General features: G+C 38.5%; 1 protein-coding gene across 1 annotated transcript in view; it reads right to left on the bottom strand.

Annotated features, from left to right (window-relative positions):
- The window catches only part of HMGA2 (high mobility group AT-hook 2), a 70,985-nt gene that overhangs the window by 12,674 nt on the left and 30,771 nt on the right, over positions 1-27,540 (bottom strand). The window contains exon 4 of the mRNA XM_063445139.1: positions 1,085-1,111. Coding sequence (XP_063301209.1) covers positions 1,085-1,111 — 27 coding nt within the window. The remainder of the gene's footprint in view (positions 1-1,084; positions 1,112-27,540) is intronic.

Genomic DNA, 27,540 nt, shown 5'->3' with positions numbered 1-27,540 from the left:
TAAGATGTCTGCTAGAGGTGCTTCTCTGCATGGAGACGCTGAAATTTCCTCATAGAGATGCATTGATTCAATGCAGATTGGCCATGACGGATTTGGTCCCGCCCCGGCTGCGCCTCCTTGGCTGAGATCACCACAACTGATTATCTCAGCCAAACAAATGCTTTCTGAATGGGAAGGCATTGTGATTGACTGAGATCATCACTTCTAATGATGTCAGCCAAGAAGGCGGATCGGGGCAGAGCCAACACTGGCAGATTGGACAAATAGTAAGATTTTACTATATTTAGAAGGGCAAGTAGTGTTTCTAACACTACAGGTTTGTGTTTCTGACCCTATAGTGTTCCCTTTAAATATAGGTATATAAGTAAACAAAATATTTATAAAAAAAAAAACCTAGTAAGTGGAAGATCGTGTGCAATAGGTTACACCAAATAGAACTGGACCAACCCTATTTAATAATAAATTAGACGATAGATTTAATCTTTTTAAAGGAGTACTCCACACACACATGAAACACTTTAGCTTGCTCAAGTGCTTTGAGTCTGAAGAGTGTGTCCTTTCCCATTTTACTATAAGTGCAGAAATTGTTAACTCGGTTACACCTTACTGGCTGTCAGTCAACGGATCCTGTTAATTCCTTGTTTAGCTCAGTGGATATAAACTCAAATGGGAGGAAGTGACCAGAGCACCTGCCTTGCAAAGACTTCTCATTGAGCTGCCTTGGGAAGTCTATAATTGGACAGCAACAGGAAGTCTGGGCTAAAGAAGAAGGGTAGCGTGGCTTGCAAAAACGGCAGACAAGAGATGTGCAGCTTTTGCAAGCGATTTTTAGATATACGCCCAATGAAAAAAAAATGCATAAGTAAATACAAGCATGGTTTCAGTGCAGATTATCTACTAAATAGTGATCTTTTGTACTGCAGTGGCGAGTTCTTTTAAGCGTAGATGTTCTTGCTTAACTATGCAGACCCCTTTAATTCCCCAGTTGCAGCATAAGCACATGGTATAATGACAAGATTAAGCAGCAATAAACAAATAAACAGACATTTTAGCATAAACACATAATGTCGAAAAGATCACTCACCTCACCAGATTTTTTCTCTTGTTGTGGCTAAAACGAAAAGTGAAAACATTAATTTGGTACTTGAAATAACCAGACAATTATATATTAAAATTGCATTGTTAAAAAACACTCTGTACACCAATATTAGATTAGAAGACAGTGTTACATTTATTCTAAAACAATGCTTCATTGTAATTTGTAACAAACGATTAGCCTAAACTATGAAAATATGTATCCAAAGTGTACATTTACGATTAACATGCTCCACATTTTATGTTTTGGGAGTGCAAAAAAATGGGCTATATTTGCAGACCTATTAAAGTGTTTAATTGCTTGAAAGGCAACCATGATTAGCAATATGTCAGGAAAATGTATTTACAAAGTATTGTAGATATTTTTATATCATCTAGCTTACACTTCTGTATCAATAACTCCAAAACTGATCTATAAAAAATGTTTTACTATATATAAATCCCGGCTAAGTTAGGCTAATGAAAGACATTAATGCATGGGGGTGAGGAGGCAAATACCTCAACAAATAAACAACCATGTATGTCTAAAATGTGCAGTGCGTGCATTTGGTCTGTAATCCTGATCTGTGTACTGTGAGAGCACCATGGATTATGTCTGATCCAATCAGATGCTTCACATAGTGAAGCATTGTAGACCTACAGTGCATGTGGACCAATCGCTGCGCTCCACGAATCCAGTGATCATACAGACGCTGCAGCTGCATTTTGAGTCATGCTGTACAAGACGCCGAAAAGATAAAGACCTTTTTAAAATCGAAGGTCTTAAGGATGAAATGACAACCTAGTGGCTGTCACAGCCAGGTAAAAGATACAGGTTTCAGATAAACAATTTTTAATTGATTACATTGAGCCCCTTTAAGTATGCTGAAATCTGATATTAATGTTTTAACCACATTGGAAACAAGAGTGAAAGTCTGACCTTTACATAATAGAACATAAGACGAGTTCAAAATGAAAATTCTGCTTAGTGATTCTATTTTAGGACAAGTTCACGGTTAAACAGTGATAAAATCTATGCTAATACCACCTAGTGGCGTAAAGAAATATTGCAACATATATATACATATACACACACACACACACACACACACACACACACACGATGTGGGGACTAGCTTTTTCTATAAAGCTGATGAGAAAAGGCACCATACCATTTTTAGCTCTCCAACTGAATTTTGTATAAAGAGGTGATATATATTTTGCACAATTAAAATTAAGTTACATGTTTCTAGAATTACACACACATTAAAAGGCTGATGCAGACAGACATGCTCTTATTCCCTATTCACAGATATAGCTGATGTCCAGGACTGTATCCCCCATTAATCTCGGTTAGTATTGGAAAATGTATGTTCCAGTGCCGTTTACAGCGAAGTCCTTCTTTTAACTCCTAGAATACCCCAGCACTACACACACACACACACTAAATATTAATCCCTACTTTAGCCCAACACAACACACTATCAGTAAACATTAACTCCTACGATACGCTAGCTATTAACCCATACAGTATTCTAACACTAACCATTAATCCCTAGATTATAAAATATCCAGAACCTTTTCTCATAAAATACTTTACCATTATATATGTTTACGCTGTGTTGAATAGATACATGTTACAGAGCTCTGGACCAGAGCAGTTTTAGCACCGGTATAGCAGGGATTATAGCCAACTCTCCATAAACTAGATGAGAGTTGGTGTTGCTAAAACATGTGCAGCTTTTATCAGTAGAAGCGCTGCATATAGTAAGAATGGCATATTCGCACCGCAGTGGGTAATTGTCAAACAATAGGGACAGACTCAATTCGCCTCTGTGTCTGGGCTGACTCCCTTCCCCCCCCAGGTATGTCTTGGTCCAACTAGGACTAGGCCAAGGCAGTCTTCCATGACATATACTTAGTCGCCTTTTACGGCATATGCTTAACAAACCCCACAACCCCCCAAAGATACTCAGGCACCTTTGTTTTGGGAAAATTATCACAGCTTTAAAAATATAAAAAAAAATAGTACTTAAAAGTTTTTAAAGGTCATTGTCCACATGTTAAACATAACCATAACTCCTTTAACAATACTACCCCAGACAACTACCTAAAACCACATTATAACATATATATATGGACATAAAAACAGAACCACCGAGGGCATGATTTTCCAGGTTTTTTCCATGTAGGGGCATACCAAGATACACCCTACACACACCAGGATTGGAGCGACCAATGAGCGCGAACCTACCAATACCTTTCGAAACCTAACTCTTCTTAGCGAATTAAACTATTTTACATCAGGACAAACAACCTACCCTAACTGATCTACCCAAAACAGGTAAGTGAGGATTAAGAGGGCCCCTAATCTAAAATGGCCACTATATATATATATATATATATTATATATATACTCCTCTAGCGAAACCCCACCTGCAATAACACTAGCCAATCCCTTACACTACACCCCTTCTTTGCCTTTCTCCTAGCCATGTCAATTCACATTAGCTGCGCTGCTCCAGGGGCTACAATAAGGCTGCAAATTCCATGAGGCCAGTGTACAATCACCGTCAACTGTTAGGTAGGTGACCATCTTTAGCAGGGGGTCCCTGGCAACTGTCCCATGCAGTTTGGGAACAAGGGGTTCCCTTCACAATACATACACATTGTCCAATTCTTACAGTAAATCGACAATTCAGATTAGGAGTGAGAAATTGTGCTTTTTAGGGAATCTATTAATAATGCAAATACAAAGTATAGAAAAACTGAAAATCTCTGGACACGAAATTGTTGTAATGCTAGCAATCTCCACTGCACTTTCTACAAACACATTTCTTCCTCCAATACTCCTATGCAAGTATGGTTTCAAATAGATCACATGACTTATTGAAAAATAGCTGCTGTCTTTGTGAAAGTGTTTTTCAGGATACAATGTGACTAGTTTGGGTGGGAATAGACACAAACTAAAACCAAAACTAACTGTAAGGATCGTTTACAAAAGTGAGAATTTCAAATTAAAGACCAGAGAAACCAAACTGAAAGCATGGCCAATTTAAAGGAACACTATAGGGTCAGGAACACAAACACATATTCCTGAGCCTATAGTGTTAAGAAAAGAAAAGAAAAAAAAAAATCTGACCTCCTTTTATCCCCCTAAATATAGTAAACTCTTACCTTTATTCCAGTCTGCTGGCTCTGCCTCTGATCTGCCTGCTTGGCTGACATCTTCAGAAGTGATAAACTCTATTCACAATGCTTTCCCATAGAAAGATGGTTAAGGGGGCAGATCAGTGGCAGAGCCAGCACAAGTAAAACACAGCCCTGGCCAATCCGCATCCCCTCAGGGATGAATCTCTATGAAGAAAGTTCAGTGTCTCGAAGGTGGAGACACTGAATGTCAGTCACACTGTGCAGCACTGACCCAGGAAGCACCTCTAGTAGCTTTCTGAGGAGGGACCAGGGGAGTTATCACTAGGATGTAATGTAAACACTGCATTTTCTCTGAAAAGACAGGGTTTACTACAAATAGTCTGCAAGGAATGATTATACTCACCAGAACAAATACAATATGCTGTAGTTGTTCTGGTGACTACAGTGTCCTTTAACGCACAACATTTTGGTGTCTAAGGAATATAACAAAAACCTGAATAAGAACAAAACTGATGTTTAGGCAAAAGAGCCAGTGTCAACGTGTTGCCAAATAATCATCAATCATAAAAGTTTGTCGGCATTTTCTCTTGAAAAGAGACTTTGTAAACTGCTATAAAACATGCATTTAGGATTTTGAAGCATTATTCTATAACATGTTTTCCCCCCAGTATAATTTATACAAGGAAAGCTATCAATTTAGCTTCCTGCCTAGAGGCTGTGCTATACCTTACCACCTTGTAAATTCCACAAGTAACAGATTGCACCCTGGATAAAGCAAGTCTGAACGCATGATTGAGAATATATATATATATATATATATATATATATATATATATATATATATATATATATATATATATATATGAAACAAAGAGGGCTGCACTCACCTAAACATGCATACATCATAGGGTGCTGCTGGGGCATTAGGCTGCTAGAGTAGGACCTGCCAAGAATGGGGTACATTGACGTTGTGGCAGGCTTATGCAATATATGATCATATACTGTAATTCAACCCCCATTCATTTTTGCCTAGGTGAGGTGTTTTTAAATCAAACTATTACAATCTCTAAGATTTGAAATCATTGTTGCGCTGGATTGTGTATAATATAATTATTATTATTTTTTTTTTTATCAAGTCCTTGTGGTTGGACGGACACATTGACCCATATGTAGTTTTGCCTTTCCCTGATAAAAGAATTTGCTTAACCCCTTAAGGACACATGACATGTCTGACACGTCATGATTCCCTTTTATTCCAGAAGTTTGGTCCTTAAGGGGTTAAAGGAGCACTATAGGATTAGGAATACAAAACCCGTGTTTCTAATGCTACAGTGCCCTGTCCCTACTTTTGTAGGTCCCCACACAAACGTTTGACGATTAAAAGGTTAAAAACCTTTTTTAAACCTTGCATCTTTCCAACGCCAAGGCTCCCTTGGTGCCGACTTGAGCTCTTCCTCCCGCAATGTCTTGGTGATGGTACGAGCTAATGCACATGTGCAGAGAGCACAGAAATCACCGAATCGACCATTTCCTGTGGGGAACATAGAAGATGTTAGACGTCTTCACGCAAAGTGTGAGGACGTCCAATGTCGGATAGAGACATAAAACTCTACTTGAGATCAAGATGCGCATTTAGGGTCTTCCAGAGAGGTGGAGTTGGGGGCACTGCACCCAGACCACTTCAATAGAATGAAGTTGCCTGTCTGACTTGTGTCCATAGCATGGGATACAACCATAAACCAGCCATGGACTGTATAGTTTTGACCTTTACGGTCTTGTCAGTGTCCTCTGCAGAAACGCAGAGTGAGGTCTGAAACATAATACCAGTTTGTGCCAATTTGCATGTCAAGGCGTGAATGCTCAGATAGGGAATCTGATTTCTTAGGTTTCTGTCCTCCGAGATAGGCTTTCCAAAGTCCAGCTTGAGATATGCAAATAAATATATAAAAACATACAAACTAATTTTGAATATATTGATATTAAACACATTTTAACTCGTGTAGTTTTACATCATATTCCCTCTCAGACTTTGATTATACCCATCACATTTCCCAGCATGCCTCATTAGTTCCAACATGTGACTCCCCGATTTCTGCTTTACCAGAGTTTCAATCAACTTCCAGTGGCTCCAACCCACCCCGGTCTTATCGGCATTACGGTGAGCCACCCTTGCTACCGGCAGTTATATTCACTCACATAGTTTGCTTGTATAGTCACTATCTGCAGTTTTTTTTTATGGACAATTAAAATGCAGACCTCCCCTGTAGGCAATGCTTCATTCAAAAAAAAAACCCTACAATAATCTGCTTTGAACTGGCTCACTGACTAGCTGGGTGAATACAGGTCACATGGTCCCAAAACTCCAGCATCGAAAAAGAGAGAAAAAAAAGGCATTTGGTCAAGGACATGAAGTGATGTATGGCAGCAAACAAGTCAGAAGAAACTAGATGTGGACGCAATTCCCTCTGAAGCAAGAGTTGCTTTGTGATTCAGCACCGTCAGTAACTACACAGTTTTGTTTATGATGAAAAGAACCCATTAATGCCTTACCCCATCACACAGCAGACTATGCCCATGAATGGCACCTATCAGAGTCTAGGATAAATCCAGTGATTAGAGAGCTGGCCAAAGGGCCTTTGTAGCTAAGAAAATGCCTACTCCAGAATGGAATGCAGAGAATTCCTGGGAGCACAGGTCGCCTTTTGTTGGAAGTCTAGTGGTATTCTGAAGCAAATAAAGGCTCAAAAGGGATATGAGAGGCAATAATTATTTGGGGTGATGTTGGGGAAGGGGGGGCGAACTGTTCAAAGGCTTCATTTAAACATTCCTTAAAAAAAAAAAAAAAAAAAAGAACAGAATCGGTTTGGAATAATATACAGCCCATATAACTCATATGTGATGTGTTTAACATCTTAATCTTTCAGCAGTTTACGGCACACAAAATACGAGTAAAAGACCATGGGGGGGGGAAAAATTAATGTAATTTAAGATTTAAATTTTTATATTTTTTGTTTGTGCAACACAACAAAAATAACTTGTCATTTTACTGGCATTAGACATTCTTTAAAAAAAACAAAACAAAAAAAAACTCCAGTACCATAACTACCTACATATCTTTCACTGCTTATTTTCATATATTACAAACACATACAATATATACACATACATACATACATACATACATATATATATATATATATATATATATATACACATACACACACACACACACACACACACCCACAAGCACAGAGGAGGGACTTTTGTGGATTCTTTCATAGACATTTAGTAAGACACCAGTACAGCAGCAATGCACAAGCGTCACAAGTGTCATTCATGTAAATTAGGAGTGAAACTACATAAGCGAATAGAATCTGGGCTGGAACTTGTTTGCTTGCTATGCATTTTAATTCAGTTTCTTCCCCCATCCCCACCATGAATGAAGTTTCTCTTGAACATATCAAACTGCTGCTGGTCAGTGATCATATGATATGTACAACAACCCCACTGATAGAAGAATATGAGCTAAGAAATCGTACTGCCTCGTGCCTGTGGAAATGGATTTCAGGTCAACAAAGGTCGAAGTTTGAGCTTGAGATGACATCATCCATAGATACGACTAATTGGCCAATTCTAAGATGACTACTTTCGAATCCACCAATAATGAACTGTCATTCTATTTTTAACTTCAGTTTCTTCCCGCACATCGGTTCCCCTCTGATGAGCTGTGGGTGAAACGTGCGCGTCAGGGGCTCTCGGAGATCTTGAGACAGTATTTACTACATCTCATTCTATAATTTAGTTGTATGTCTCGGATCCCGAGCTGTATTTTACCGCTATCGATAACTATTTTTCTTTCCTGCGGGGATTACGCTTTAAGCATTCACCACTAATATCTAGCTACTGTACTAGCCAGTGTATTTGTCCATATGAGCTTTATTTGGATAGCTTAGTAATTCCCTCACTTGTAGCGGTATCATACTTTCCTTTTCTTCCACGGAGCCTGTAGTTAGCGCATATTCCTGGAGTGCTTGCGGCTCCTGTTCATATTCCCTTTGAAGCGTTAAGGTGGATGCACATTGACTGTGGAGCCAATTCTTTTGTCTGTATAGCACAGGGCTGTACGCACTTTAGGTGCCCTGTTTAGAAACACAGGACCTGCACGCCTGATCTATCCAGATCACAGCATTATATATGTATTAAACCAATAGGTCTAACCGATTCACGCCAAATTGCAAAACACCAGTTTTGCACACAGACGTAAGCATTGGTCCCTGCAAACTTTTGAACAGGACCTGCTAACTACTAGGATATACGTTTATCTATTATTAGCACTTATCAAATATAGGAAAAAATATCCCTGATATGACCAAACAGTGGGCATAATAAATAAACCCCATTTCGTATGCAGGCTCTGGGGATTGCTAAACTTTGTTTTGCTTACACCACCTAGTGATGGTTTCTGAAAACAGAACCTGTTTATATTGTATACTTCAGTAAGTGTATATGTATACACCTATTAGGTCTCTGTATATTTAGAAACAGAACCTTATCTATCCCTGAATTTTTTTTTTTTTAGAGTTCACAGGATATCTATACATATTTTCCTATTTTGTACAGTCACCTATCAGAGTGCGCATGTACTTTAGTGTATTATATAGTGTTTTTCTTATTATGGACACCTATACTAGGTTTTATTACTACTATTAAAAGTTATGTTTGAATGTATTCAGGGCACTCACGTTTTCTCCTTTTAACCATTTCTCCAGTTTTTGGGTTAACCCCTTATACTAGTGCTCCTCTAGCTTCCTTTTTTCAGTTTGACCTTTTAAAGGGGCACTTCAAGCACCACGACTGTCACGGCAAGGCTGCAAAACTCATTATTGCACTTTGGAATATTGTCCTTTAATGTAATTTGTTTAGTGCATAGATAATCTGCTTGCTTGGTAGAGATGGAATATTGTCAATGTCAAAAGGGGTTAATTTGACAGTATGGAAGGTTTATAGCCTTAATTCCTTTTGAAGCCAAGACCCCCACAGAGGTCAGATGACAGAAGGGGTAAAATAAATTGCATAAGAATGTGAAAGCTGCAATGTGTGAGATTCTACACCTGAAAAGCCTGAAGGTCTGGTTTCAGGCATTTGGCCTGTACTTATTAATTGATGGGTCAATCTCTTTGATATGTTAATGGCCATTAGCCTTGTTCCAGTATCATATCCAAAAGTTAAAAACATTCATATTCACCCACAGAATAATAATTAAGCCTCATTTGTTATATTTGGAATGTGACAAGCGCCATCTTCTAAACAAGCCCAAACATGATTGGCATAACTTAACCATAGGGGAAGGAATTGTGATGTCCCCCATATTGGGTCGCAAGTAAGGTGTCCGACATATGTCTAGAATGGGAAAATAACACATTCGTAGATGCAATTATTATTTCTGTGGTAGGTACATAAGAGAAGATATAACTAAATGTTTCCATTTGGATTCAGGTTGGTCTGGAACACAAGGGGTGGTCACTCATTTATATATAACTAAACAAAACTGAAAGACAAAAGTAATGGCTATCAGAAAATAAGAGGGAACAAGACAGAGTAATACGTGGAAGCTCGAAAACTGGAGTGAGTGGGGTTTCACCAAATCCCAAGGATTAACGTAGAAAAGATACAATTTATCCAGGAGCTTTTACAATAAAAAGAAGAGAATGCCTTATAGTTACACAATAAAATTCTAATTTCTAAAAATGAGGAAATTCTTAAAATGCAAATGTGTGTACTCAGGCAGACAAAGTTATACTCAGTATAAAATCACAGCATTATGTTTCATAGCAGCAAATAGTCCAAGTATAAATATATAAGTCCCAAATTGGATGAATAATATATACCAGTCTTTTAGATATACATATATACATATACACACACACACACACACACCTTAACTCCACCTCTAGACCAGGCGTGGTAATCCACAGGATATCTATTTTTTGTATGCACTGTGACTTTATTGCTCATAATAAATATTCCTTTATTAAAGTTCTGCCTTTGTCTGGTTAAGAATCACGTTACCTGAAGAGACTAATTAGTATTTTGCAATTGCTTAGATATTGTGTCAAGTTGTATTTGGTGGGTTCTTATTATTGATTTACCTGGGGGACCAAGGCACCCCATTTATAAAATTGTCTTGGCGGTGGCAGCGTTAAGATAGTAATATTATTATGTTTAAGTGTGGGTGGATGTTAAGGGGGATTTTGTCATTATTTCCGGTCTAGAGCAGACAAATAGTGAACTTTAACCCTTTTACCACAACAACTACGTCACGCACACTCTTGAAGTAGGGTGCGTTCGTGACAATGACCATTTCAGTGATTTGAGGTGGTCATGGTGCATAGAGTCTGTATGTGCCGTGTTTTGCTATTAAACTGTGCACATAAAGTTTAAAGCCTCTCCTGCTGGAGGTGTAACTGCACCTCCAGCCGCATCATTAGCTAGCCCAAAATGTGAATTGTGTGCAAATTTGGGGTCTGACAAACACAATAGCATGCTGGCGACAGACAGCCAATGGCAGAATGGGAGCCCCTTCCACACCCCCCAGTGAGGAGAATCGGGCTGCAGGAAGCACTTTGTCACGTACTGGAACAAGGCAAGTTTAAGCTATATTTATTATTTTTTTGGAGTGGTGGTGTATAGGAATGGTTACTCTGACCAAGACCAAAGATTTCATAAACTATATTGTTTTTTTAAACCTTGCAAGCACGAGATTATTATTATTTATATAGCGCCAACAAATTCCGTAGCGCTGTACAACGGGATCATTATGCGTCTATCTTTAGAAGACTGATTAACGCATGAGTTTTGACTTTTTTTTTTTTTTTCCCCCCAAGGTATACCTCCTAAAAATTTCCTGGATCTCATTAGACACTCTCTTGAATGAGTGTACCTCCAGTCCATGTACACCAAATATTTCCTTCATAAGGAGAAAAGACAGTGTTGCTATCATTCAAAGAGAGTGGCCAAGATGTTCAGCTCACGCCTTTCCAAGTTCCAGATTTCTTGGGAGGTATGACAGCACCAAAATTTTTCCACAAGTCTGGAAACACATAAGTAGAAGATGACAATTTATTGTCATAAGGGGATAAATAAAGAAGGAAAAAAAATGTATATATATACACAGATACACACAAAAACTGCATCTTTATCAAATTATTAAGTCTTTTTTTTTTTCCAGATTAAAAATTATAAAACATTTCTTCCAAGTGGACATCTGTGCAAAGCAGCACTAAATTAATTATCATCAGCTGCATACATTCTAAGTGCATCTTCTAAAAAGATATTTATCAGCTCGAAAAATACTTCAAAGAAATATGCAGTGCCTGCAAAAAACCAACCCGTGATTTATCATGCTGTATGAAAACTACAGATGGTTAGAACTGTGGAAGCGTCATACTTTCTATTCAAATTGCCAGAGTATTATACATGCAGAAAGATGTGTGTCTAGGTCCGTCACTTCAATACAATGATCATCGACTTTGCTACATCAAAATGTTATGACACACTAAAGCTATCCCTTATTAAGATTCACACACTACCAAGAAAACAAACAAACAAACAAAAAAAATACGATTCTTGAATATCATTTCCTCTGACCCACAAGGTCAAATGCTACCCGAGATCACCGAGGAACAAAAATCAATAGCGTAGTACAAAAGCTAACTGGTTATTCTAGGAATGGCAAACTGACCTGGGTTACAGGCTTTAGTTTGTTCATAATTAGAACATCAATTCCCTCCTTTGCTTTCATTCAAAACTAAATATTCTACCGGTTTCCATAAAGCTGTGGAAAAAAGGAGTCATGAGTAGAGACAACCACTACCTAGTGATAAAATTTGCAGAGTTTATTAAATTGCTACTTCTTTGGAGTCCACGTGTGTGTGAGATCTATCTTCTGCCTTGTATCTACATTTTCTAAGGAATATCACTTTTTATGGAGTTCCACAAGAATTTGCCAGTTACAGTGGTGTACAGTCTAGACATCTACTTGTATCAGTTTGAGCGTGATATTCGTAATATCTCGTCACTGTGAATAGCCTTGTTGCAACTGTTGGTGTTGTCTGTTGTACAGCACTGTGGAATATGCGGAGGAATTTTATTTAAAACAAAACCTCAAACAGTTCGAAACTGTATCCAAATCATCAGGCTAACACCGCAACCTGAACCTGAATATTTAGAAGATACATTAGCAGTCCCATTCAAAACAATCAATGCTGAAATGGTTTGGAAATTCTGGGAGTTAAGTCAGACATGCTGTTCCTTTTGTACCATTTCAGGGCATTTATTTTAGACTCGGGTTACCTTTACTTCTATAAATAAAACAAACAGAGCATCCTGTAGCAATCATGAAAAAAAACAGACTGCTCACCCATTGCACTGTTCTATAGACTTTGTGGAGAAAGCTGCACAAAAAGGCTCTTGCACAACTGTATGTCTTAAAGTCCTGCAGCAACATCAATTAGAAGGCTCAGCTGTAATTTTACCCCTGGTTCATTCAAGACCTTCTCTCACCTTAAACAGGAAACAGGCTAGGTTAGCATAGCTTGAAAAGAAGTCTGACTGCAGTGCACCACGGTTATCAATATAAATACGTACTCAGAGGAAAAGGAATTTTTGAATTAAACACATAATACAGACATTTCTTGTTCATCTTGGAGAAAAAGGAAAAAAATAATAATTTGGTATTTATTTACAATGTTACGATTCACGAAATGGAGGTGTGTTGAACACAATAAACCCAACGGCAGTTTAAGTGGCTGTGTCACTTTTTTTCCTTTTTGTATCTCTTTATTATATTAATCCCCCATTCAAAAAAAAAAAAAAAAAAAACACATAAAAAATGCAATCCCCTCAGTGTGTCTCTCCCAAGGATACCTTAAAATTATATATTAACACAGAAGAGAGGCAAAGGATAAACTAGTAACCTTTAGGTGACTAACAAGTTAATTTGTAATATTTACAATACAGCAAAATATTTAAATATATAATATTTTATAGCAATATAAAAGTTGTCTAAGGGTGGAGCTTTAGTCAACTTTGTCACTTGCCATCAACCTAATACTCACCTCTCTCCAGCAATAGGTCACTACTGGCAACGTCAATTCGTCGATGGTCACTGTGTGCTCTAGGAAGGGTACTGAAGGAGAATTTCGACTGCTACCATCTTGAAAATGCTAAGATTGTAGAATCGTGAATGAAGATCTGGCAAGACCAGCACCACTTTAAAAAAGTTAAGTAGCACTGGTCCCAGGGCCACTAAACATTGCTGGAGGGAGGCATACATAGACTGAGGTTGAGGTAAGTTTAGTGACAGACACACTTTAAAAAACACACAAATAAAAAATAAATGATTAATTCTGATAACTTCAAGAATGTAAGACACAATGCATCTATTTACCCAGAAGCATAGCGCTAGAGACATTAATACAAGTCAGAGTTTACATTGCTGACCTAAGGAGTGGAAGGTGCATGCTGTTCGGACATTCAAGCTCATTTCCTGAGTGCACGCTCGACTGTGATGTTTTGTTACTTTGCTGCCTTAGTCCACCCCTATTGGTTGTTAATCGGAAGCAACTAGGAGGACATCCTGGATGAAGTTCAGCGTCTCTACGCTCTGCATGGAAACACTGAATGCTCCTCAGAGATTCACAGATTAAATGCATCTATAGGAGGAGAGGCTGATTGGCGCAGCTCGGCAATTTGCTGTGCATACACACTAGCCTCCCGATTTTCCCCTAGGGGGAAGCATTGGATTGGCTGAGATTATGAGGACTGATTATCTCAGCCAAAGAGTCAATGCTCCAGTAAAAATAAAGTAAAAGGCTATTTTAATGATTGCTTTAATATTTTATTGAATGGTGTAATTTCCAAATAAGTGATTCTGTTCCCTTTAATGACGAAATGTCATTGGTTCTAAATGAGTAAAGAGAATCCTCATTTATAGTTTCTCAAAATTACCAACAACGCACATACAAGGCAGGTCACGGAATTTTCAAGAGTGAAGTTGCATGAGAAATAATGGTTGGATTGATGGTGGAGGCACAAATGCAATGTTCATCCATTATAAAACCATTTACCCAGTATAAAATAAAAATAAAATTATATTATATTGGTTTATATTGGTTTGGCAGACATAAAATGAGGACAGTCTATTGAAAATAAATGGTCTCTGAATATTTAATTAAATGTTTCCTACAAGTAAGCGCTCACTGATTAAGTAGGTGACTCGCACAGCGAGATCAGAGGTGGGCTGAGAGAAGAAGTTCAATATTTTGCATTCGAGGCATGTGTGTGCTATAAAAAGATCGTGACTATATCTGCAGTGCTCTGGATGTGGAAGCCTTTACGAACTATCCTCGCTTCATGAGTACTGCATGAATCACAATCATGAGGGCTCAGATTGCTGCCAAATTCTTATTTGCTGCTACCAATAAGAGTGTCTCTGGTCTCTGCCAACAGTATCTGTCCTGCAGCCAAGAGCATCAGGCTTAGAGCCTGAGTGGGAGGGAAAAGTTGTAGAATGAAAATAAAAAAATAAATAAATTAAAAAATAAATACAAGGAAGTAAGTAGGCAGGAGCTTAAAATGCAATAATCATCTGACTGACTAAGAAGTAGGAAAGAAAAACATGTATTAAATGGCAAGAGTAGGGGAGAGGATTTAAAGGGAAAAACATTCAGTGAATGAAAATTGATATTGTGGGTGGTATGTCCAATTTCCATTCTACAACACAGACATACATAGTGTGTGCATAGTACATCTTTCTTCAACAGTGCTGTATAGGCATATAAACACACACAGCATTACAGAGATTACATAAATATACATTGTATATGGGCTGTTCCAGGCATAAATCCCCGAGAATTTTTTTTAAAAGTACAACAAACAGATATTGGGTTATAAAAATACAATGTGTGTGTACACAAACCACAGTGCAATAAGTGTTCAATAGGATATAAGCAGAAAAGAACCTCCCTGGACAGGGTAGAACTTCCCCGAAGACTTCCTCTTGTCTTCAATGAAATATGTACAAAAATAGGGGATAATCTGCTAAATTAATAATGAGAAAAGAACATAGCGTATAACTGTGTATATGAATGAACCATAAGTGTAAAATTCACAAGTGGCCACTCACACTTTCACTGAAGTTAAAAAGCCTTTAACATAGATTTCTTTTTTTTCAGCATAGATGCCTTTTCCAAATCAATTCTTGGGTTATGATAGATATATACAACCCCCTCCTCCCACCCCCAAAAAACCATTAAAAAAGTTAAATAAATAAAACTATTGTGGTGATATTAAAGAATGAAAAAAAAAAATCTGTATTCATAATGTTATAGTATTCACTGTCCCTACTCCTTTCCAAGTCTTCCCCAATGTGCAATAAAAATGTAAAAAATGGAATGTAATACTTACCTTACTCCAGTGTTGCTACTCCCTCAGCACTCCTCAGCTTTCACTCTCCAGTAAGGGTCATGAAGGAAGCATGCCCCCCTCCACAATAGTCCAATCCAGTACTCCTAAAAAAGTAACATTGAGTACCCAACTCTATGGAGTGTTCACATTGTGCAGCACTGACACAGGAAGCACCTTTAGTGACCGTATGAGTGACTGCCACTAGAGGGGTTACTAGCCAGTAATGTAGACACTGCCCTTTTCTCTGAATGTGCAGTATTTACATCAAAAGGCCTGCATGAAAGCCAGAACGGCTACATTAAGCTGTATTTGTTTTGGGGACTATAGTGTCCCTTTAAATTCATATTGCTTGAATATCAATATTCTATACAGATCCTTGTATTTAAATGTACTGTGTTCATAAAGCTGTTAACATGAGAACACCCCAAACAAATTGGAGTACGGCTAAAATCTAGGAGACTTGATGAAAAGTCTCTGGGGAGGCAGCTTCAATCTTTGCCACCATATAAGTTAAGTACTGTGTGTATTTACTGGTAATCATTGTGCTAAATTGTTGATAATGTGGATAACAATAACACATACATATACACACGAGAACACTTCAGTGGTGCACAGAAATGAAAAAAAAAGTTATATTATGCTTTTAAAAAAGAAAATCCTAACTTTATACGAAGGAACAGATTTTCTAAACATGGTAGGTAAAAGTTAACTGAAGTACAATGTGGCAAACGAATATCAAAATAATTTGCTGGTATAAACAAATTCTATAAATGGTCTGTCTGCTGTTTAGCTAATGCATACAAGTTCATGCAAATTTGCTTGATTTTCATAAGCATGTAGGTTAATTGTGGATCCAATGCACCTGTTCTTTTTGAAACAAGTATCATGACCTTGCTGCTCAGTACGAGACTACAGAGATCATTCACCAGCAGAGAGCAGTGAAACACTACCAGTGTATTACATACATGAGAAAGAAAAACAGCTTCCCAGACATGGGAACATATATTAAAGATGAGAGAACAATATATCCATCCATCTACCTACCAATGTCTATCACTGAGATGCAATCATATAGGGGGGGTTGTAATCTGGCAAAACAGCAATGGACAGTTTTATGCCGGAGTATTACACCCTCTCCCCTTTAATACAACAAGAACCAAACAAATAATTTGAAACGGAATGCACGAGTCTAGTATCCATTCACATTCTGTCAATTCGTCCGAATTGTCGATGATCGGCGGGTCACCTGAATTCTGTAACTCCAAAGCACCATATAAAAAGTATCACACACAAAAAAAAAAAAAAAAAACAGACAATGGACAAATATGAATTTAATTCATAAATCTGCATTCAGTCTGTGGTGCCAAAAGTAAAACATTAATATTCTATATTTATTTGATTTTGTGGCAGTCCCATGACGCTATAGGCAACCAGACAATCTCAATGTAGTGCTCTGAGTCAGTCGTTTTGGGAGGGGTGGGGGAGACGGGGGACTGAATAATGCCATGTCTGCGGTATTGTGCCACACATTATTTTACATGTTGCAGTACACAAGCTGGATCTTTTGAATAAGCTTGAACTGTGCAAAACGCAGCCAAATTTGACGGCCGTGCTCATATTATGTTTAATCAGAGGTGCCAAAAAAGTAAAATCACTAGATGTTTTGGTTCTAAAACATTTGGGGGATCTACCTTTTTGGAATCCCTTGCTTAAGTGCACCTGCAATTCAAGACATGCGCATAGTCATCTATTTGGCATATGTCAATTAAAATTATAACCATCAACCCCCCAAAAAAGGGGCCAACACCAAGTTAAAGTGGAATTAAATATCAACGCTTTAATAAAATATATAAATTCACACAAATGGGTCATTGCCAAACCAACACTCTCTGCTGGACCCCCTTCAGTCTGGATTCCACGCTAGTCATTCTGTCGAAACAGCTGTTAACCAAAGTATCCAACGATTTAATTGCTGCTAAATCTCACAGCCATTACTCTATCCTAATTCTCCTTGATCTTTCCGTTGCCTTTGACACTGTTAATCATCAACAGCTTTTTCGCATTCTCTGTAATTTTGGTCTACGAGATACTGTTCTTTCCTGGTGCTCCTCCTACCTCTCCCAGCGCTCTTTCAGGGTTTCTTTCTCTGACTCTGACTCTTCCCCGCCCCCCCAACCACTCTGTCGGCATCCCCCCAAGGTTCTGTCCTTGGTCCCCTACTGTTTTCTATCTATACTGCCTCCCATGGTAAACTCATCAGCTCCTTTGGCTTCCATTATCATTTCTATGCAGATGACATGCAAATCTATCTGTCCTCTCCTGATCTCTCCCGGTCCCTCTTGAGTAGTGTCTCTGACTGCCTCTCTGCGATTTCCAAATGGATGGCTGCTCACTTCCTTTAACTCAACCTGTCCAAAACAGAACTTCTGGTCTTTCCTCCCTCAAGTGTTGCTACTCCCGTGTCTGTCTCCCTCTGGTTCCATCACCTCTACCTCGCAGGCTCGCTGCCTGGGTGTTCTTTTTCACTCCAACCTCTCCTTCACCCCTCATGTCCAATCAAATAGCCAAATCCTGTTGCTTCCATCTCAAAAACATAGCGTGCATCCGCTTCTAATTAACGCCATATGCGGCTACGGTGCTGATCCATGCTGTTGTTCTCTCTCGCCTTGATTACTACAATACCCGTCTCAGTGGTTTTACGTGTTCCCAGATTGCACCGCTGCAATCTATAATGAATGCGGCGGTGAGGCTAATTTTTCTGTCCGCTCGCACTGCCCACACCTCCCCGCTCTATCAGTCCCTGCATTAGCTTCCAGTTAGATCTAGGGCTCAATTTAAAATTCTGGTGCTTGCTTACAAGTCCCTACATAATGCTGCTCCAACCTACCAATCCTCCCTAATGCACAAGTATGTCCCGTCGAGGCCCCTGCGCTCTGCCAAAGACCCACGTCTATCCTCTGTCAATACTCCCACCTCTGATGCTCGCCTCCAAGATTTCTTCAGGGCTGCACCTCTTCTGTGGAACTCCCTCCCTTCCCATATCAATTAAACTGTTAGCAGGTTTTTATCCCCCATCACCCCTCTCCTGCAACTGTCAAAAATTACCTACCAAGCACTCCGTGAATAATTTTCTAACAACCTACTTCGTACCCCTACTTTTACCCTCTCCGTTACTACACCCCACTCCCTCTAGCATGTAAGCTCATTGAGCAGGGCCCTCCATACCCTTTGTTCCTGTACATCCAGTTGTCTGGTTACAATTACCTGTCTGTTAGTCCACCCATTGTACAGCGCTACAGAATCTGATGGCACTATATAAATAATAAAATAATAATATCATGTATACATAGTTACCCCAAAGGTTACCACTACTATACCCCTTGGCAATGACCCATAACAAATAAATAAATTTGTGGTCGGAACTTAAATTCGTATATGAAAATAGAGAAGAGGGGGAAAGTTGGTAGTTGTTTGCCGAAACCAACTTAGGCTTGTAATAAAGAGGGCAAAAGATATTGCAGAAAACACACTTTATTGCATAATTTACAATGCTAGACATTTAAAGGCTTTCCTGAGTTCTTTCTCAGGGTGTGGAATATAGGTGCTGTAGACAGAGGATTTCCATCTGCCCAGTCTTTTGATGATATGGGCTGGTGTGTCCGTACTGTAGGCTGAGGTGGCTTCCCCAATTCTAAAGGAATCCCTGGAAAATGAGGCGGGGTTATGTCCCAATCTTAGCACAAAACATAAAACAGCCACAACAGGCATCATATTCCAAACTGATTTTAACATTGTAGGGGTATACTGAGATACCCCTAAACCCCAGGTTGAAAAGTCCCCAACCGGCCCCAATCTACCAAATAACAAATTCAACCATGTGAATATTGTTACCAAACTTCAAACATACCAACTACCAATCCTACCTACCCCCCAGTTTCTTATCCAGCCCCCACCGCCATGACCAAACGGGGAAATTAAAAAAAATCAATAAAAAAAAAAAAATCACCCCAAAACACTACAGGGAGGGTGGGGCAACTACAGGTAAGTCTGGATAATTAAAATGGCCCCTAAACTAAAATGGCTTCTCCTCTTATATGACTCCAGTGACAGGCCCCACCCCCCACAACTAGCTGAACCCTTAAGCAACCACCCATCTCTATGCTTGCCTCCTAGCTCTGTCAAAGTACACTCCCTTAGCTTTGCGGGTCCATGGGCTACATTCCATCACTTTCCCATTTCTTTAAAATAAATTTTTTTTAAATGACATTATGTACAGATGTGATATAACTGCCTTATTTAACAAAATAGCAATAACTTTTTTAGACTGTATTTCTGAGTATAAGTATAAATCTGCTTAAAAAAAAAAAAAAAAAAAAAAGCTTGTTTAATGTACCACTCTGTCCTCAGAGGCGCTCACTAACTCCGTAGGGATGTATCAGGGATTGGTTTTGGCATGCACAACCTTGTAAGGAGGCGTGTAAAATTGAAGGAACTGTTCATTAAACCTTGGAAAGTACCTAAAAAAAGGGGTTTGGCTTTTAAAACTAGAAATGGGTTTTAGCATGCTGAATATTAGCTCTCCTAAAAACAGTTGTATTATTAATTATGAATCACCACTGCAGACAATTTTAGGATCAAGTTACTGCAATGTATTTTACCAGATATGTGTACTGTACTTAGTAATAAGCATGGGCCACTCCATTAAGCAGGTATTTGAGTGATTCATCATTGGGATATGTAGGCTTGCTTAATCTTGATTCTTCAAGACGCACACCTTGATTCTACTTTACACACCCATTAAGTATGACCAAGAATACACAATTTAAACACTCCAAGCACTATAACCACTACAGCAACAAATGGTTTGACAACTTACCTGATGCCCAATGGGAAAGGGTCAAAGCCAGCAGGAGAGCTGGAAGCCCCTATGAATCTAAACCTTGCACTGCAGGGTCTGCTAATTGTCTGAGAGCATCAGCTTGGTGGACCCTAGGTAAATTGTCAAAATGTAGGGCGCATGGGCAATCCTATCACCATGACCACTGCAGTGTCCGCACCTTCTTCTGCTTTATACGTTATTTTGTAGTTCGTGTGCAGATTACTTCGGAAAAAAACAATTAATCTAGTGAATATCCCCCATAGATCTTAAAACATTATCTACTAAGTTGTCTACACTAAACCTTCCACCATTTTGATTTTCCCCGGGGGAGAGTGGGCATCATTGAGTCCTCTTTGCGTGGTATCTTATGGTTTGTTTTGTCATTTTTTATCCTAAAAGCAAAGTCTGCTGTTTTTTCCCCCATTTTTAAACGGTTATATCGATCGCATGCCCTTTCTTCCTGCACTGAATACCTACAACAAACACATATTGTGTACAGAAATAGACAAAATGTACGCATAGCGTGGGTCCTTATTTAGCAAAGTACAACCAGATTTTCATAGTACTGTACAACAGTGAAGTCAAACTGACAAATTAAAATATTACAAGCAATATAGAGACATACCTACTAATACAGAAAGTGTTAAAAACTCAAATACCATGGCCATTACACCATGCTGTAGTGGTTACGGTGCCAAGAGTGCATTTTGTCTATTTCTGTACACAATATTTGTGTGTTGTGGGTATTCAGGGCAGGAATAAAGGGCATGCCAGGATTATTGTCTCTCTTGATTAAAGCAGTTTAAAAAGGTTAAAGAATAAAGAAAAGAAAAAAAAAAAAAAAAAGACGGCTTTTATTTTAGGCTTTTAAAAATAACCCCTAAAAAGGTTATGAGAATGACATAAAAGTGAAACTATATTCAGATGAGTAATTACCAAGGAGCAATCATGCATTAAGTCAAACTTCAACTGAAGTCACCTCAAGTTTAATAATTTGTTCCCAGCATTGTGATCAACACAGGAATCTACCACACACACTCCATCATTTCTCTTGGATATGCTCCTGGAAGCAAATAAACCTAATCAGCACACCTAATGTCAATGCTGCTCGGCTATGGAAGAAACCATGCAGGAAGGAGGCTTGGGAAAATGCAGCCCAGCATCTCCGTGTCAACATTCCAGCCTCCTGCTTTCCAAGGTCTCAGGCAGAAAATCCTTTTTTGTTCTTATCAGTTCAAACAAGAACAATGAATTCCTCTAGCTCTCAAGAATGTGACAAGGTGCCAACAAATCCAACAAATGTGCCTTCTGAATGCACCTCTTACAGAACTCCGATACAAACCATGCCCAGTATTTGCGGCTGTGTATAAATATCAATTCTGGACAATTTTTCCATCTGAAAACCTATTAATGCAGTCTGTAGGACGGATTGGGGGAGATTTATCATACTGCCACCTTCTGAAAAGTGGTACACAAAAAGTGTACAAGCCAGCAATTCAGTTTTCCTGTTTCTTCCACAGGGATTGTTCCACCATTCATACTTTGCGCAAATTTTCAGAATATAGCACTTAATTTAAACACAAAATGGAGAGACTTCGTAACTATTCAAGTAACTTTTCTAAACCATTCTTGTAACTTTGCTAGACCGGTGATTGGTTGGAATGGGGGATTTTGTACACACAAAGGGCACACTGCTACCAAAAGCATACACAAATCTACCTATTAACTACTAGAACAATCTATTTGTATTCACACCCTATACAGCAATTAAAGGGACACTATAGTCACCAGAACAACACACCGCTTAATGTAGTTATTCTGGTGAGTATAGTTAGTCCCTGCAGGTTTTTTGCTGTAAACACTGCCTTTTAAGAGAAAATGCAGTGTTTACATTACAACCCACCTCCAGTGGCCACTGCTCAAATAGCTACTAGATGTGCTTCCACTGCAGCACTAACATTCAGTGTCTCTGCATGGAGACACTGAACTTTCCTCAGAGATGCATTGATTCAATTAATCTCTCAATGAGGAGATGCTGATTGGCCAGGTGGAGTTTGGCCTTGGCCCCTAGTCCACTTTCTTGGCTGAGATCATTAGAATTGACAATCTCAGCCAATCCAATGCCTTCCGATGGGATATTTCTGATGTCAGCCAAGGTGGCAGATCGGGGCAGAGAAAGCACTAGTAGACGGGAATGAAGGAAAGATTTTTACTATATTTAGGACGGTGGGGCTAGATAGTGTTTTTAACACTATAGGGTCAGGGATCCAGGTTTGTGTTCACCCTATAAAGTGTTCCTTTAACCCCTTAAGGACACATGACGTGTGTGACACGTCATGATTCCCTTTTATTCCAGAAGTTTGGTCCTTAAGGGGTTAAGTAAAAAAAATAAAAATAAAAATGGACTCTCCAGATTTTTGTTTTGTATCTATGTTACAGAACACTTGCAGGTACACGATTGGCAAAATACCCCACTGCAGTATTTGATGCTGGAGAGACCCTTTAATGATACCGATCTTAAATTTCTTTACTTGCTCATCCAAAACGATCATTACAGTACAAAAAAAAAAAAAAAAAGGTTGTGTACACAGTAGGGGTGTTTGTAAAATTGCTGCCAAGTGAAACAAAGCTGTAAAAACCAAGTAATCGCCATAGAAACCTACAGAATCATCAGGAACATTACATTTGTTACCAAGGTTATTTATCCAATTGTCTTATATTGACACTTCTAAATCTTACACCTTGTGTGCATACCAAAGCGCCAGAGGGCATGTTTCTGGAGTGTGTTATTGGAAACATACCATTACGAACTCATCTTCACGCTTTGTTTTAAAAAAAAATTGAACATTTCGAAACAAGGAAACTCCTATCACAGATAATGCTGAAATAAATCTGCTCCGTTTTGAATGCAGCTTTCCGATTAATCTTTAAAGAGAAATATATCATTTTTAACAAGGCAGTAGATTATGATTTAGCATAGAACTTTGGTACGGTCAGCGTTGCTGCAAACCTGCACACAGCAAGTGGGTCTGGGAGGTAACCGCTTAATGACAACACGTTACAAAGACTACCAGATTTTAGGTGACCTGACCTTGCAATATATTTCACAAACATACAAAAAGGAATGCTTTGAACTATGATAAAAATCTTTTACATGTAAAGTGGGTTTTATCTAGTGAACTTGTTACATCGAATGAAAGAGGAAAAGTTCATCTTTTGCTTTTTTGTTTTTTTGTTTATAAAAACTAAAAATTTCAGCGCTTTGAATTTTGTATAAAATTTTTTTTTTTTAAACAACTCCCCCCCCCCCCCCCCATTTTTTACATTTCCCATTCTACACAACAATTAATCAATCAAGAAGTCGTTTGACTAACCATTTTTTCTTAACCCTAAATTTGTGAGATCAGTCCATGAGACTGCAGCCTCTAGGGCTTGTCAGAGATTTAGAACGTGTATCAGGATCACGGGCTATCTAGCTAAGCACTGTGTATAAAAGCGCTTTAATAGGTAGTTAACAGCTCACGGTCAGGGCTCTCTCTACCGCTTGTATTTGTCTGTGTATATTGTACGTGATCGACTAATTGTACAGCGCTACAGAATCTGTTGGCGCTTTATAAACCAGTAAAAAAAAATAATAAAAAAAAAAATAATGCCTCCACAGGTTCAAATTCATGCACCAAGGTTGGCTGAAGCAGGGGTGGATTACATTTATGGATAAACACTTGGGTCAATTATATACTATCTATACAACAGGCAAGTGAAATGGTAAGGGTGATTTTATAGTTGGGTTGATGGTGTGAGTGCGTCTATGCACACTGATCCAATATGGCATGCTAGAAACTTTAAATAGGAATGCATGTACACATTACAGCATTGGCAAAGTGATAAGTTACACATCTCTACGACACAAAGACAAAAACTGCAATCTTTAAAATAAATACAGACTGGGTCTTTATATGCATAACATTTATATGATATTTTGTGTCACCTAGACATTTTTGCAGTTTCTATATTGCCACCATTGTTTTGCTTTTTCAAAAAGGGCGACCAATTTAGAGAAATATAAAAATGGGCACTTATCTTTTGTCCATAGCAGCTGTGGATTTACCAGACACTTATGGTTTGTCTTTAGTGCTGTTCGCCCCCCGTGTTGAAGGCATGAACTCCTCTTCCGATATCCACGTGAACAAAATTCCCCATAGTAGAGCATTGAATTAATGCTTTTCAACGGGGCTTCTGCATCACATGACCAAGTTTTACTCGATCAGTGTAGTGAAGTGCCTCTAGTGGCCGTCCACCAGAGGAGGACTTAACCTTGAAATGTAAAACATAGCACGGTTAAGGGGACAGGGACGCTGCACCCAGACCTCTTCAGTGATATGAAATGGTGTGACTTTAAAAGTTCCTTTAAATTACTAACTACTATTGGTGTTTTACTGGTCAGTTCTTCTGCAAGTAGGACCTTTTTACTTCGTGAGTAAAGCGAACACTTAAATATAAGGACAAGTCACTTCGATTATTACCTAAAATAATTAATTTTTGACTACAATTCTTATTAAACATAATGAAGTTTATCACAAAATCTTACTCACGTTTCCAATTCACTAGGACATATGTTAAACCTACTACAAGGGCTAGTCAGAATGCTATGACTGTTGAGTGCGCCTATATCTACAAGGTTGAGGGAAAAATAAATAAATTTTAAAAAAGGAATAAAAACAATGAGTTACCAACTGCTTAATATATAGCAGTCCTCTGTACTGTTCAGTATACTGTATATTTATACAGTTAAATATGTTTTTTGTGATCATTTAGCTCTAAAGAGTAATCTCGTTTGAGCAAGGCACTCGCTAACCTCTGTTAACATTTGTAATAGTTTATTTGTTGTTTTATCATCTTTATAGAATTTGAAAGCGTTGTTGCTATATAAAATGCCAATTTATCAGTGAATGGATCAGACAGTTTGTCAATATCCATATATACTGGATATTTAAGGAGACATGGCTATGAATTAAAGCAAACACATGCAGTCTTGATTACAGAGAGCCCATGTGGATCTAAACATCACTTATACAGAAACTTACCATCAATGTAAAGTTGGTGACAAAGTTAAAACAAGCAAAATAAATTCTGGATGATACGAGAAGAAAGAAAACAGCAAAATAGTGTCAGTTTTAAAACAGAAAGCCATTTCTAAGGCTAAGGGACTCAAAACCACAATGGAAACATGCAAATGGAGGAATTTTGGTAGGCTGGCCACTCCTAGGAATAATTACCATGGTTTCAAAGTTATCTCCTAGAACACTGTTTTGACTCATCTGAAAAGTATCAAAAAACACCCAGGGGAACATCTACGGAATTGCAGGTCTGTCTAATCTATGCTATAGTCCGTGTTCATGACTCAACAATAAGAAAAACACTGGGTGAAGTTAGAATTTACAGGACACGTCCAAGGTGTTAACCTCTAACAAGCAAGACAAACAATCATGTCACATTCTAAAAAAATGCACAATGATCTCCTGGTAGATGGCTGCGTTGACCCTGGACTTAATAAAGCACAGTGAACCAACACCAGCAGATGACATGGCTCCCCAAATAAACACAGACTGTGGAAACTTCACACTGGACTTCAAGCATCTTGCAGTGTGTGCCTCTCCAACCTTCCTCCAGACTCTGGGTCCTTAATTTCCAAATGAGATGCAAAAGTTGCTCTCATCAGAAAAGAGGACTTTGGACCACTGAGCAACAGACCAGGTCTGTTTTTCTTTAGCCCAGGTAAGACGCTAATGTGAACGGAATGGGGACACATGCAGCAGAGTTGTTGAAGTTGAGCACTTGTCCCACAAAATAACCACTTTGTGCTGAATACATCTTTTCCTTAAACTTTTGTGATAAATTCTCCCTCCCCTTCCCTTTTGAATTACCATGTACAACTTAACCACTCCATCATCTCATACATGCGGAGAAAAACTAGATTGCTAGCGAGGAGATCCTGGGCTCTTATGTGTGTGCCTAATCGAAGGAGTAGGCAAAAGGGATGGCTGTTAGATGGCAAGATCATACTCCCAAGGATAGCAAGAGATCTGGAACCCCAGCTGGAGACCCATCAACCTTATTCGATAGAAACGTCTCATTTAAATGATAATCTGTTTAATTTGTTTCTTTGTCGTAGATTATCGTTTGAAGATTTACAACCATAACAAAAAACAAACAAACACTAATGGGCAACTAGTTTTTCCTAGTAAAAATATCCCATTACGTGAATAATTTAAATAATCTTACCAAAAAACAAGTAAAATAAATGGCACTAAATAGGACGTTAATAAGTCCTGTTACATTTGGATCTTTCAAAGGAATAATTCAAATAACTTTTTAGCTTCGAGAAAGCTTCTTAAGAATGTGTGATAAGAAGTATGACATTGAGAGACACAATATACTTACAGAGTAACTCCAGTAATACAAACGAGGTCGGCACTGTCAGAATAAGACTTGCCTAATCTTGATACTGAATGGGTTAACACACCAGAACAATCCATTTAAGTGGAAGACTTTTAACCAATATTATGTTTCGCTACATATGGCTTGCACTCTCCCTATACCCCTCTGTTTATTGTTACAAGGTGTTCCCCGAAAGGAAGAAGGTATTTATGTTGTCAGTTCCCCTGCCAGGTTGTATTTTGTCTTTTGATGGAGCCAAATAAGGTCTTTGGTCTGATTTATAGCACAGATTAGGATAGGAATGGAGCATGTGATCTGGCTGATAAAGCCACGGTTACCGCTACAAAAGCATTGTCTGGTCATCAAGTGAGGTTGGGCATTTAAAAAGCGTTTTTACAGTTTACAATTAACCATTTTAATCACATCTGAAAACAGAAACCAAAATATAATATATGCCCACTGCCAAAGCATGATAATGTCAGGGACAGTGTCTTCTTTTCAGACAATGAAAAACGAAGTCTGCACATGGT

Source organism: Pelobates fuscus, chromosome 3 (assembly GCF_036172605.1).
Source record: "Pelobates fuscus isolate aPelFus1 chromosome 3, aPelFus1.pri, whole genome shotgun sequence".
In the NCBI taxonomy this organism is placed as follows: domain Eukaryota; kingdom Metazoa; phylum Chordata; class Amphibia; order Anura; family Pelobatidae; genus Pelobates; species Pelobates fuscus.
This window is presented reverse-complemented; position numbering and strand designations above follow the sequence as displayed.